Raw genomic sequence first — 14,309 nt, 5'->3', positions numbered from 1 at the left:
CTTTGATTCTGAAACCACTTGCATTTCTGGGATAGGAAAATACATTTAGGTGATGGTGAAATGATTCTGTTGCTTGGCTACTTATTGTTCATCTGCTGTAAAATTTGCTCGTTACTCTAGGACAGCATGCCTTTCCTGAGAGCAGAAATTAGTCTATATTAGACTCTGCCTAAAACCTAATTGATGTATTTATTAGCATAATCACACTAATGGATCTGTTTGTTTCAAAAGCAGCCCAACTTTTATGTTGTTGTTGTTGTTGTTCAAGCACATTAATGCTCAGTGTGTTCTCTTTTTAGCTGATAGGTCACTTTAAATTGCGTTCTCTAATACCAGAGAGCAGATCTGCTTTATGAAATAATGTGGTTTTGGCTGCTCCTACGTTTTTCCTTTCTAGTCCATGAATTCCAACTGCCCTCATCTTGAAATGTGTTCCTCTACACCCTATGAAATGTTGGTCAGTCTAACCTGATTTTAATAGAAAATGTCTGAGAAAATGGATCTTCTTTTCAAAGAGAAATAGTATTTGATTTTGGAGGCAGTGTTCTTCCTTCCTCTGGTATAGTGATTAAAGAGCATTTCCTATGGGAGGAGGCATTCACATTCTCTGTCTTCTAGCTCTTTGGGAGCACCCTGAGAGAGATGGGCCAACCTGCAGTCATCTCAAATTTGTGCAGTCTATTTGGCAAAGCTTTCATGATTAACGAGTGAAAGCTTGCAAATTTGTGTTAACAAACCAGAGAGTGGTCCCTATATGGACTGAAAAACGAACAAAACCAGGTGGTACTTAGCTGTAATTCACAACAGTGAACCACAGGGCAAATCTATAGACAAGGAGTTAAATGGGAAGAAACAAATAAGCTGTTGAGCACTTATCCCTGAGAAGCACAGTGAGAGTCTGCTGGAGTGATGGGAGTGGGGCAAATGCTTCCCATTCTCTTACAACAAATAAATTACTGGCATGTTTTACTTAAACAGAGTTTTCCAGATAGATGCTATTCTGGGTAATTATGCTCATCAAGAATTCCTGTTCTTGGTTTTATTTGGAAATAGTGTTTCAGTGTCTGTTCTAAGCCAGTGCATGGCATTCATGAACTCTAAGCTCCCTCCTGTTACTTATAATGTTGCCACATAACATCTTGGTAAAGAACATGTACAGGCAGTAGCAATTTTCACTGTAGGCTTAGCTTTGAGGGAAATTTATCTTAAGGTACTGCAGTTGCTGGGAGCTCATTATTTTGCTTTAAACATTCCTGTCATGCTTATCTTTGCAGATTGATTATTATCCGTTTAATGAAATAAAGATGAAATACCTTGCTAAGTTCAAGAGGCTGTGGGACACTGATAAACATTTCCTCAGGCTCCTGCCTGAGCACAGCCAAGCAGGCAGGGGCTCCTGGGTGTATGCACATGACAGTACAGGAGGGAGGGCTGCTGAGGCATCCTCCCAGACTAGTTTCATTTACAGAGTTTTGCTGGGCTTCCTTGTGGGTATAGCCAGGGATTCATGGTGGGGAAGGCAGGGAAAACCTCTGGCTGGTTCAGTGGAAAGCTGTGGGTGAAAGGTGTGTGTTGCTCTCACACAGGAAGTCAGAAAAGGGAGAGGGAGGCTATCTGGGTCTCCTTGTAAGCAAGTGTAAAGCTCTCTGCTGTGCAAATAGCTCTCCCTGAAAGGATAATAATGGTGTTAGGATTTTCTAAATGTTGTTTCTCTCCTGGCTTAGAAGCACTACCTTAAGAAGAAATATTGTATTGATTTTCTGCATTGCTTTTATGGATTTTATTTTTGGAATGCCTTTGAATGGTGCAGTAACTACTTAATTTTGGAGAACTTTAGGATTCATAGTTTGTTTGTGTCTATAGTGAACCTCTAACATTTAGTCACTTAATCTCTATTGTTTTTGTGGAAGTATTCCTTTAATTTTTGTAGGGAAATCAGGGGAGGTGATATTTTCACTAAAAGGAATTTGCTGATTTCCGGGGAGTTATTTTGGATTTGTTTGTTTTCCTATCGTACCTTTACCATCTGAAACATTGAATTTACTGAGGGGAATGGGGTGAGAAAAACAAAGCAGTGAAGCTTTCACAGAAGGGACCATTGTATGGTTACACACTAATGTCCTTCAAACTCACTCTTTCTAATGTTTCATTTCTTTGATGTTTGTCATGAAGGGAGGCAAACTTTTATTACCAAGTTTTCACAAAGAGTGTTGTCCCTGTCTTTCAAAAAGAAATAGTGAAATTTCACCTTCATTTCCCCTCAGACTGAAGTTAGCATGGATTAATTGGAATTCTGCTACAAATAAGGAAGAAAAGATGAGTTCTTACACATCAGATGTGAAACATGCACCCTCTCTATCAGGAGAAGACTAAAGATAAAAGACCTGCTGGGTTAAAAACATAGTTGAGAACAAATAATAAGGAAATAAGCTGGTGGATAGGTTTAATTCTGCTCTCAGGTTCAGCATTGTATTTATTCTGATATTTACCGTTACAGCAGCAAAAAGTCACAACACAGCTCACAGTAAGAAAGACCATTACTACTGGCTCTGTATCCTCTTTTACCTAAGAAATGAGAGGAGTGCAGGAATAGAACAGAGAATGGGGAAGGAGGAAGTAATATGGATGTGAAGCCACGAAGGGTCCAGTTTATCAAGTACAGTCACTTCTTCAAAGTTAAATTAATACATCACATTTAAAATGTCCTTAGATGTTTAATCACCAGCACCACAGAATATCTATCAGCTGGAATATTTGGAACAGAGTTACAGGGAGAAAAGGGTCATGGTCTGGCAGTGTAGCAAGGGGTGTTTCTGCTGCAGGGTTGAACAGCACTCCCACTGAGTACTTGCAGCAAGAGCCCAGTGCTTGGGAGGAACAGACAAAATAGCATCTTTGAGCATGTAACTCCAAGCATCTCCCATGTTAAAGTAATACAAAGAACAGGAAAAAAGACATGCTGTGTTAAGTATTGGTAGTACAAACATGTGAAACTGGCAAAGTGAACAAATGGGAGGGAATCTGGAAGGGAAAAAATTGCAAGATAAGTGGGAACTACCTTCCATGTGCAGTTGGTTGTCTGTACTTTGATAAATTCATTATTTCACAGTTAGCCTGCAACACCTGAGTAAGGTGAATGAATGTTGTTGCAGTGCATTTACAGATGTCATAATCAATGCATCAAAAGTCTAACTTAGTTGCCCTGAATAATTTGGGAAATCTTTGTCTGAGTAGGGAATTAACTGTGAGGCTTCCTATGCACCATAGCACCACCCTTACTATGGGGCTGTTCTTCCTCTGATGGACTGGGCAAGAATTGCTGGTGGGTGAAAACAATCAAAATACAGTAATGGCAGAAGGAAGTAGTGTTACAAAAATTACAGGTTTTCAAACAGGTTTTCAGGCTTGAATTTGATAACTGAAGAATTTGCTGCAGAAAAAAAAATCTGGAAATGTAGTTGAGTGTATGCTGTGTTATAAAACTGTGTATACAAAGAGCCAGAGACAATCAAAATCCTAAAAGAGTTTCAGGAGGCAAGAGAAATGGGGGGAATTGAGTGATGTTGGTGAAGAAAGCTGACATGAAAGAAGGGAAATATTTTGAGGATCACATGTTCTTTCTTAAATGGAGAATAGGTCATCACAGAAATAGCAGCCTTTCCAGGAGGCTTCAGCTTTCATCTAAGAGTTAACCTGATAGATAGCAAATTCACTGGAATACTTGCTTTCTTACCAATCAATTGCTACCAAAGTAAGTGCATTGAAAGGAATTTGAGTGTTATGACCTGGACTTTGACATTTATGAAACTTAAGTGACAGTCATTTTCTTTGCTGAGTGCATGGTATTTGTTAGTTGCAAAATCAGTTTTACTTAAAATTCAGTTTGCTAGCTGCTTAACTGTCTGCTATTGTTTAGTGTAGTTTTAGGTGATAAACATGTTTAATTATTCCTGGAGTGTAACAGTTTGAGGTTTTACGTATTTCAGTGTAATTTGTTTCTTCTACAAATTTATATATGCTCTGTTTTGAGTGGATTAGCTGGAAGAACCTTACAGATGGCTCTTTTCTTTTAAACTGAACTACCATCCTGGTTTCCTATGAAAACTTATATTTAATGTTTGGAGTGTGACTTTATACTGTGACTTAATATAGTGTTGTGAATATTACCTGTCTGTGCAATGCCATCAGTTGAGAGAAGAGTGCAGCATTATTGTTAGTTGAATGTCTCATTTTCAAGATAATCTGTTTTCCCTGCTCCCTGTGCACACTGCTCCTTAGGTTTCAGGTATACTGTGAGATTATTCTGTTTCTTTGTGAGGAGGAAGTAAAAGTATTTTGATTTTTATTAGTTCTTAAGTGTGCTGTATGAAGAACACATTGTAAAAAATTAATACCATGTTTTTTTCTTCTCCTCCCTCTCTTCACCCTTACTCCCTACTGTTTTTAAAATTAGGTATCAAATTGTAGTGGAAATAGTTCAGGCAACCACAATCAGCAATATTCCCCAAGTGAAGAGACAGAAAGGTAAGATTCCAACATCTGTTGTTTTCATTTTGAAAAGCTGTTTGAACTCTTGCCATACATATGCAATCAGTGTGTGTGGGTTTTTTAGGCAGATTTTAGGAATGCTATGCCTTTAGTGTTTTGGTTCTGTTTCATTTGTCTGAATCTTCCAGAAGCTCACATGGTATGATTATCCCCCCTATCCTATGTTCATCTAAGCTGATGGATCATGAGAAAGGTCATATCTATGATACATTTATTTTCAGAACTTGCTGCAACTGGGAATTCTGACATTACAAATTCATATGCTGAGAATCATATTTCCACTTTCTTGTTCATACAATCTGTTCCTCAAAATCTCAGTCTGTCCTTTTTTCAAAACACAGAAGAAGGAATGATACAGCATTATTTGTCAGTCAGTTATTTTGACTTTTTAATGTATTACATTTTTGAGTTGCAATAAAGAGTCCTCTTCATTTTCTGCAATGATTTGGCAATGGCCGCCTTTTAAAAAGCAGTGCATATTACAGCTGTACTTATATTTATTACATATACTACTTTTTATGGCTCTCAAAATATGTGAAAACTGAGGTATATCATCAGGAGATGATCTTAATGGCAAAATTATTGACTAAGTCATTGCTTAGGGAGGTATACTTAAGTCGTATCAATGCATAATAAAAAGGCAACAGATAGTAAAATTAATTTCTTTGTGAATAAATACAAAATATTTTAGGTTCTCATGTGATCTGAATCTCTCTAGGTTAAAAAAATCCTTTTCTAGTTCCTTATATCAAACTTTAAAAAGTATATTCAAGTGTACTGAAAAATGCAGAAACAGAAAATGAACATGCTGTGGGGTGGGGAAATTTTTGACAATCTGAAGAGCTTGAGGTCCATGCTCAAGTTTTAGAAAGTATAAGGTTGTCAATACCAATTATACTTTTTGTTTACTCTCTAAAATAGGGCTAAATGTGCATTCCAGTAGGCTATCCTGCTTGTATTAAACCAAGATAAAAGGAAAAGTAGGCATTGGTTTTTATTCAAGTGTACATTATAGAAATAGATATTAATATTTTTCAGATAAAAGATAATTGAATGGAAAGTCTATTTCATAAAGTAATAAAATGAGGATACGGAATTTAACTCTGAGAGCATTATGAAAAATCAAATCTTGCTAAGCCTGTATTTCCATTTGTGCTACCATTGGTCTTTTTGAGACAATAATTGATTTGGGGAATATTTTGATACAGTTTATGTTCCTACAATGAATTATTTATTAATTAATTCTCCTCTATCTCACTTGACTTTATCTGTTTAAATATCTACTGTTCTAAATCATGAACAGAAGATTTATTTTTTTTTGAAGCTACAATTGTCTGTTGCTGCAGAACAGATACAAAAATATAGAGTTGGTGGTATGTGATAAAGTTGATTCTGCATTTTTATGGGCTCTTGATTTCTACCTGTACTAAAAAAAAAAAACCTAACAAATTTCACTAGGTGGTGCATTGACTTTTTTTATTATGATATGGACTTTTATTTTTGGTTTATTCCTGTGGTAACGTTACATATAATTTAAGTGTTGTTTTATAGTTCGCACAAATTTAGGGCAGATTTTTAATTTCAGTTATTCCACTCAGGTTTTCATCTACCAAAATTTTTCAGGCTCTGTGTATGCACAATAAATTCTTAAGAGGGCTATCAAAATTGTAGAGGGGTAAAATTTAGTTCAGAAGACTGTTTTGTGCCTTATTTTTCCTAAAGGAGGTGGAGGCATTTTACCTAATGTGGTAATTAATATAATATGTTCCTGAATTTTAAAAACAAAAGGAAAAACTGTGATACCCTTCTTAGAACAAATGAAACCGAATAAAAAAACCCAGCACAGCTCACTGCTAACATAAAGATTGTTGAAATGTTGTTGAACAGACTGCCATGTTACTGCCATCATGTTTTGATGTTTCCTTTTCTGGATGCTACAGTGTAATGCTACCCCTGGATTTAATGGTGAATAACTAAATGTGAGCTTTATGCAAAATCAAAGTGTGTCTGCACAATCTCATTCTGTCTTTCTCTTTTTAACCTTCTCCCCCAGCATGTGGTGCACACCTGCATTGATGTGTGAGCATGGCAGCTGGATGAATAGGACAGTTCCTCCTTTGCTGCTAAATGAGCTCTTGGCTTTTGTGTCAAGGGCATCTCTTAGCTTTGACCCCAGCCTGGCAAGAGAGAGTCTTACTGATAGCTGTTTCCTTTTTCCTGTGGCAAAGTTGGCTCCTGAAAATGTAACTGCTTCTTTAGTGCCTGGCTGTTCAACTGGAGCAGCTGAGCTCTGGCTGGCCAGCATTCTGCTCTCAAGGTGTGAGAGTAGAGCAAGTGTAGATAGTACGTATGTGGATGTAGAATCATGGAATGGTTTGGGTTGGAAAAGGCCTTTAAAAATCCTCCACTCCAGCCCCTGTGCAATGAGCAGGTACATCTTCAACTGGACTGCTCAGAGTCCCATCCACCTGACCTTGAATGTTTCCAGGGATGGGACCGCCTCTCTGGGCAGCCTGTTCCAGTGTTTTGACATGCTCATTGTAAAAGACACTCCTTTTATATAATCCAAATTGCCCCACTTTTGGTGTAAAACCATTGCCCCTTTGTCCTGTTGCAACAGGCCCTGCTGCAAAGTCTGGCCCCATCTTTCTTACAGGCCTCTTTTAAGTACTGAGGGGCTGCAGTTGGGTGTCCCCAAAGCCTTCTCATCTCTGGGCTGAACAATCCCAGCTCTCTCAACCTTTCTTCTTGGGAGAGGTGTTTCATCCCTCTGATCATCTTCATGGCCCTCCTCTGTCTTTCCTGTGCTGAGGTCCCCAGAACTGGATGCAGTACTCAAGAGTGTGGAGTTCCACACAAGAGTGGTCTCAGCCTCCATCATTTGGAAATATGGGAGCTCTCCAAGGCAGTGTTTGCAATAGAAGAAGAAATAAACAAAAACCTGAGGAGCAGTTAGTGGAGCAGAGTGGCCAAAACTCTGCAGTAGCGAGTGCTTAGCTACTATTTATACTTTTAGCAAAAGAAGCGTTGTGCGACCACACGAATTGCAATCAGTATTCCTGAGCAGGACTGGGCTTTTACTATTGGTTAAAGAGACATAATTAAGTCTCTAAAACTGACCAAAAAGACTTATTTTTTCTAAAAAGATTAGGTGTCTATTATTAAAGGATGAATAGTCTGAGGACCAGATATCAGACTGATGACTTCTCATAGGAGCTACAGTTACCTGACCTTTTTACTATTTTATTTGGTGATGCCAAAGTATGCATTTAATGTTGGTGCCCAGTAAGGTGGGAGAGGAAGGCTTGTTGCTCAGTAAGGACAAGGTTCTTTACACTTTTAAACTAGTGCTGGTGCCACCTATTGGCAAAATATTTAGCTGTTAGGACCTTAATAAAATCAGAGTATTTTAAAGTACTTCTACACATGATTTTATTAAACCCTCTATAGTTAAACAATGGCGTGTTGTAGGATTTATAACTTTTCAGATTTCTATGACTTGAATCTTCTGGTATGTGAGCATAAGAGAGCAAACAAAAATGTACAGAAGCATCTGATTCATGTTAAGCAGTAAGGTTTGCATTTGGCTCCCTGAGAGAGTCAAAGAGGTCAAAATGTTGGGACACAAAGTAATGTGAGGGATTTGCAGTGTGATGCCAGCTGTGGGTGGATGGTGGAATTTCTGTGGCTGGGAGAATTGCTTTTGGCTGTTGCTGAAGTTGAATAAGAAACATAACACGGCATTATTGTTTCTAGAGGGGTAGATAGTTTATTTTGGAGCACTGCAGGCCACTGTAAATAGAAGCTGTTTCCTTGCATTCTGACACTGCACTTCCCTCATTTACACTGGCACAAAAGCACAGAATCTGGTGTGTACATGTTCACTTTTCCAGCAGTATCTTCCTGTGTATCTTCTTCCAAAATGGTAATGATCACTCAAGCAGTGGCTGTAGGAGGCAGCTTGGTTTTGGTGGTAGTTTTGTTGTCGTTTTTCTTTGTTTAATTTGTTTGGTTTTTCTTCCTGTTGGTATTTTCAGATGGTACCTCTCTACAGTCACATGCGCTATGGTTCAAATAGTCACATCCTTCTACACCTTTAATTATAAACAACTCTCCTCATCTTACCTTTTGATACAGATTCATTCTAAATACTGAACCAAGTAAAATTTAAGCTACATTTTAACTATTTCAGTTGTTTGTTGGTTTGTTTTTATTTATTTTACAAAACCTATCTTATCTGCTGAAGATTTTGAAGGATTCTAACTGCTTATCTGAAAATGTTTACTGCATTTTGATCTATTAAAGCAGTTTGTAAGAGGACAAATACCTGGATTAGGCATTTTAGCATGAATGACAGATGATATGCAAGTTTCTAGAAGCAAGAATCTTAAATTTTTGTAAAGAAAAGGTATCGAAAACACCAATTGAGAAATAGCGACAAAAGTAAGTTGTTATATTAACTTGATATTTGCTGTAACATGAATAGGAAGCTGCTTAAATACACTGGTTCTAATTTTAACAGACACATTTGTTTCTTCTCATACTGATATTGTATTACAGGATCCTACCAGAATTTCAGCAAGGTTCTTTTACTAGCTGCTTTTGAAAACAAACCCCAAAAATGTAAAATGCACATACCTTGTCTTAGGGCAACACAGAGCAGGTCTCTCAATAGATTTTTTTTTCTTTAAGGATTTTTTTGTAAAGGGATTTGTTTGATTTGCCTTTTAATTTTCTATGCCCTCCACCTTACACATGACTTTACAGTATGAATAGAAACCACCCTTGGATGTGACTGGGTGGGGCTGTTTTTCAGACACTGCAGTGTAATCGACCCCAGGGCATCCCTGTTGAGAAAACTGCTCGTTTTCAGGCAGGGATTGTGAGAGAGATCAAATAAGCAGCCATTTCTGTGTGGAGAGATCTGATGCCTTGCAGCAGAAGATTTCTCCTGCTGAGCCTTCCCACTGTGTGTCTAGATACTTGCTTTTCTAAGCAAAGCTGACAAGTGGCACAGGAACAGGCCTGGCTGTGAGCAGGCCTCTCAGGTGCTGGGGTTCTGAAAGAGGCTTCAATGTTCAGCTGTAAAAAGGGACTTAAAAAAAAAAAAAACCCTGGGACTGTGGGCTAGCTTAGTTATGTGGGTTGTGATGTGTGGGTTTTGTCAAGATGGTAATTTAAAGTGAAGTAAAATGGGTACTGGTTCCAGAAGATTACAGATGCCATGTAACTTAATTATGATTCCAAAACTCTATTATGATTCCTCCCCCTGACCTGCATCCTCCACACAGGAATAAACATTCCCACACAATTATTTTTGCACAGTTTTCTGGCAAGGCTTAAAGAGCTGACATTGTGCCTGCACGTCATACTCAAGCAGTAAATGTGCAGGGAATCCATGTGCTTGAGGGTAAAGACTGCAGAGTCTGTGGTACATTTATTTGCTTTTATTTGTGATTTGCAAATCAGCTTTGTAGGGGAAGTTTTTCTTTCTGTTCCTGAGATCCTTTGTGTCTGCTGGTGATGGTAATGGAGATGCTGTCCAGTGGAAGAGGGAGGGAAGAGGCTGGCTGCTCAGATAGATGTGACCACAGGGGGTGCAAGGACCTGCAGACAGAGGCTCTCTGTGGTGGATTTTATTTTACTGTATGGCACATGCTGACTCCCAGGCTCAGCTTTGCCTTACTGCCACTGGAGTTTTTATTTTTCTCAGCTGTGACTGTGAGTGGGAGGCTGTGTTGCATGACACACTGCTGATGATCAGAGCCTGACTTGTCCATGGGCTCCCTGCAAGCCCCTTTTCCCAGAGCTGTCTGTGGAAGTGGTTGGGATTTAACACTTCCTTTCCTCAGTCTTTTGTTACACCAGAGGAGAGTTCCTCAAGGTCCTTTCCTTGGACCTTGGGCACTAGAACAACAGTGTGTGCTGTTCTTAAAGGTCATCCTGCTCTCACAGAATTGAACAAATGCTTTTACAGGCCTATGTAGGCTTTTAAAACTTGTAATTCAAGGTTTCTAAGATATGAGGAGGTCCATAAAGACTTGTAAGTTATATATACGGTTCCAGTTACTGCTTAAATTGATCTTAAATTGATCTTCACTACTTAAATACTAAGTGTTTTAGGAGGTATTTAGGAGGCCCTGCATGTGCTTAACCTGGCTCTTGGAAAAAATCTTGCAAAAAAGCTTGTGATGGGGAGTATGTGTGTTGCTCCTTCAGTGACAGGTAGGGCTGGTCAGTGCTGTTGCATGTGCTGCCAGGTGTCATGGATCTGTAGTTACTGAAACTATAAAGGAACAAGAACTTGTATTCTCAGTTTTATTCATGCTTTTGCCATATATAACTTTGTAAGTAAAATGAGAAATCTCTGCCTTCTGCTAGCACTACTAAGAGGTCATGCATGTCTAAAATACCATTGTTTTTGCTTTAAGCAAATTTACATTGTTTTTGTTTATCCTCCAGTGTGCTTAAGTATAATAAAGGTTGTGTGACATTTTGTGGCATGACAATTTGGAAGGCCCCATATTCTGACTTATTCTGACTTAAAAATGGATGATGCAAATATGTACTTCAGTTTGATCTATTTAATAGATATAAAGCTCCTCAAGTAGCAAAGCTGCCATTGGGGGAAAAAAAAGAAGAGAAAAGAAAATTAGGTGTGAGAAATCACTTTTCAGAAATCATTTTGGTGGATTAGGATATGCTTCTGGGGATATGCTTCTAGTTTAGCTCAAGTCAAGATAGTTAGGAGTGATTTAGAAGACAGCTTTGTCAGAAATCACTGGAGATATAAAAAAAATGCAGAGAATAAAACAATTTGCACAGGTAGCATAGCTTTGATTGCTTGGTAAATTTGAGCTCATTTCAAGTATTTATATTTTAATGTTGTTTGGTGCAAATTGAGTTATCTACAACTGTGGATTGATAAGCAGAGTTTGAAATTCAGCTTTTGGTACTAATTGCTTTGGGTTGCCTTTGGGAGAGCTGCACAGGACCCTTCTGGGATTTAAAATTCCTCCAAGGCAGTGCATGTCCTGTCAAAATTTCCCCAGATAAGGGGAATTATTTTGGAGGAAGTTAGTAAAAGACACTTTGCTCCTATGAAGATGGAAGCTCTGCTCAGTTGCTGTTGGTAAAGTGTATGCAGCTTGTGGGGAGGAAATCCCAAAGTAGCATCTTTCTTGTCTTGCTGATAAGGAGTGATTTTTGCTTGTTTTTAATAATATTTTTTTAGAGAAATACCCAAAGTGCAAAGTTGTTACTCTTGAAAAAAATATTACTCAAAGGATGCTTTTTTCCTCCTTGCATTGTGGTGAAAGTCTCTTAGTAGCAGAAATTGACTTCTTTTCTATTTATTGAAGCTTGCTGGAGGGTGTGTGAATACATGCAAGCCTTTCCTTTCGTGCCTTTCTGGTTTTATTTGGTTTATGCAGTGATACCTGAATGTGAACATCATCTTTCCTGATGCTCAGAAATGGAGAGAATCACTCTTAATTCTGTCTCGGTATTTTGGTGATTATGGAATCAGACAAGAATATATTCAAAAGAGAAATCTTTATAACTTACAATATTGTTTTGATAGTGCTTAATATGATAAAAGCAGAGCAGTTTAGGTCTGAAAATCTCTAAAATCTCAAAACACATTCAGGTTTGGATGAAACCAGTGATCCACCTAACCTTCTCCAGTTGAGCTGAAAATGCTCCTCCTGATTTCTGCTAGTTTATCTTTCATAATTTGGAAGAGGAAAGTGTTAGTCCCCAGTTCCATGCTGTCTTTCCTGCCCTGTAGCACATCAGCCCCATTGTGTGCTGCTCTTGCTCTGCTTTTCAGCAGCCTCTTGTTTATGTGTGAAGGACGTCACTGGCCCTTTCACAGTGCCTGGTCCTGTTTACCCATGGAGCAGAAACAGCCTGGCAGCACCAGCTTTGGAGCTGCCCTGAGACATGCTTGGCTGGAGTGGCTCCTTTTGGATATGAAGAGCTGAGGTAAATGTTTTTGAAGGGTCTCTGTTAAGACAGGGAATAATCACTGGAAATGGTGGGCTCATTAATCTCTCCCGGGGGCCTGCTGCAGTCACAGGATGATAAGATTTCAGGTGAAGTAGACATGCATGCTTTGAAAACCCTTCAAGAATGCCTTGTTCCCATCAAGAAGGGTACTTTTGTTTTAAGAAGACTGAATGATCATTGCATTGTACTGTTTGTGGGTTTTCAGGTATGCATTATGAGCCCAAAGCATTTAAACTATTGAAAGAATTGATAACTTGCAAAAATCATCTTAAAGTCAACTGCAGCAAGGAGAAGGTTGGGATTTAATCTTAAACTTTAAAGTTCTGTTCCTGTATTTGTAATAGCTGTAAATGTTTTGGTTTGGGGGAGAGCATTGTTCTGTCCTTAAGGTCTTTTCCTTTCCTTTTCTCTCATTAATACTGGTACTTCTGTTTAGGGAACTGAAACACTAAATTAAAAGCTCTGTTGACTTCCCTGTGGAGATAACATGCCAGGAAAACAGATGGCTTTTTTTTTTTTTTTTTTTTTTTTGGTAATTTTATCATTTGCTTCAGTGAGTATAATCTCTTTAGTTCACTATTATGTGGCAGCTCAGATGCAAATGATACTCATCCGTTAAAATACTAAGAGTATTTGTATCAGGAACCATCCCTACCAACATAAAAACATAAAGGAAATCAAGTGAGATTAAAGATATGGGTGAAGATAATGGGAGAATATCTGGACTCAGTTATGTGTAGAACTTAAGGGAGCTCCATGTACCTTGAGTTGTCCTTCAGTATGCAAAAGACAACTTAGAGTTGCATCCAATGCTTACATGTGGCTTTAAGCTGGAAATATAAGGATAAAAACAGTTGTAAAAGGAGAAGTTGCCATAATGTATTGGAAACTTGCTTAAAATAGGGATTTTGAATAATTTCTGAGAGATTTCCTTTTTGCTGTTTTTGCAGTCACAAACCTATGTAGTTGTTTCTTAACAGCAACTCTTGTGAAAATCAAATGCTGTTTTTATCTAGATGATTTTGCTAGCATTTAATAGTTTGAAAACATAGTAGAATAGATCTTTACCACTTATCCCTGAGCAGTCAGATAATCCAGAGCCAAGTAAAAGCCAAGTACTTTGCTACTGAGTAATAGCTCCAGCCCAAAAAAGCATGGATGTTATCATCGAGCAAGAGGAAAATAAAATCAGTGTATAAATGTAAATCAGTTGCATCCTGCAGATATTAAGCATGATTTCTGCACAATAAGGTTTTATATCTGCTTTATCTGCTGCTCATTTTTTTAAACCCTGGTAATTAGCTGAAGGGGATGGAATGTAGAATGCACAACCATTACACTGGCTATTACTAAGTCTTATTCAGCTGACTGTCATCTTCACATTACTTTACTTTCTAACAGTACTGTGCAGTTTTGGCGTGGCATTATAAGATTTTTTTCTTAGTCATCTGACTATTTTGAGTGAACTTTGGTCAGTTGTCTGGAGGGGATATTGTATGATAGGCTGTTCACATCAGGCACAAGAGGTTTGGGTTTGCAAATAAGATATGTGGGAATGTGTCATGCTGGGCTGGGGGGAAGAGAGCCCAGTCCCTCGTGATTCCAGGCAGTCAATGCTGTGTTCAGTGAGGTATATTGGCCATCAGCTCCACATGTTATCATTTGCCATGGCTGTAGGTAATTTCCTTAATGCCATCTGATAAATGTACATCCTGTATAGAGGTCTTGGGCTGTGTCCTGCAACAAACTAT

The 14,309-nt window shown here is 38.3% G+C and overlaps 1 protein-coding gene across 1 annotated transcript in view; it reads left to right on the top strand.

Annotated features, from left to right (window-relative positions):
• SNX25 (sorting nexin 25) overlaps positions 1 to 14,309 on the top strand; it is an 81,176-nt gene that overhangs the window by 35,746 nt on the left and 31,121 nt on the right. The window contains exon 6 of the mRNA XM_063156080.1: positions 4,454 to 4,524. Within this exon, the coding sequence (XP_063012150.1) occupies positions 4,454 to 4,524 (71 nt within the window). The remainder of the gene's footprint in view (positions 1 to 4,453; positions 4,525 to 14,309) is intronic.

The sequence above is a fragment of the Melospiza melodia genome, chromosome 5 (assembly GCF_035770615.1).
Source record: "Melospiza melodia melodia isolate bMelMel2 chromosome 5, bMelMel2.pri, whole genome shotgun sequence".
Lineage (NCBI taxonomy): Eukaryota > Metazoa > Chordata > Aves > Passeriformes > Passerellidae > Melospiza > Melospiza melodia.
Note: the sequence above shows the minus strand (reverse complement) of the source record. Positions and strands in the feature narration are given on the sequence as shown.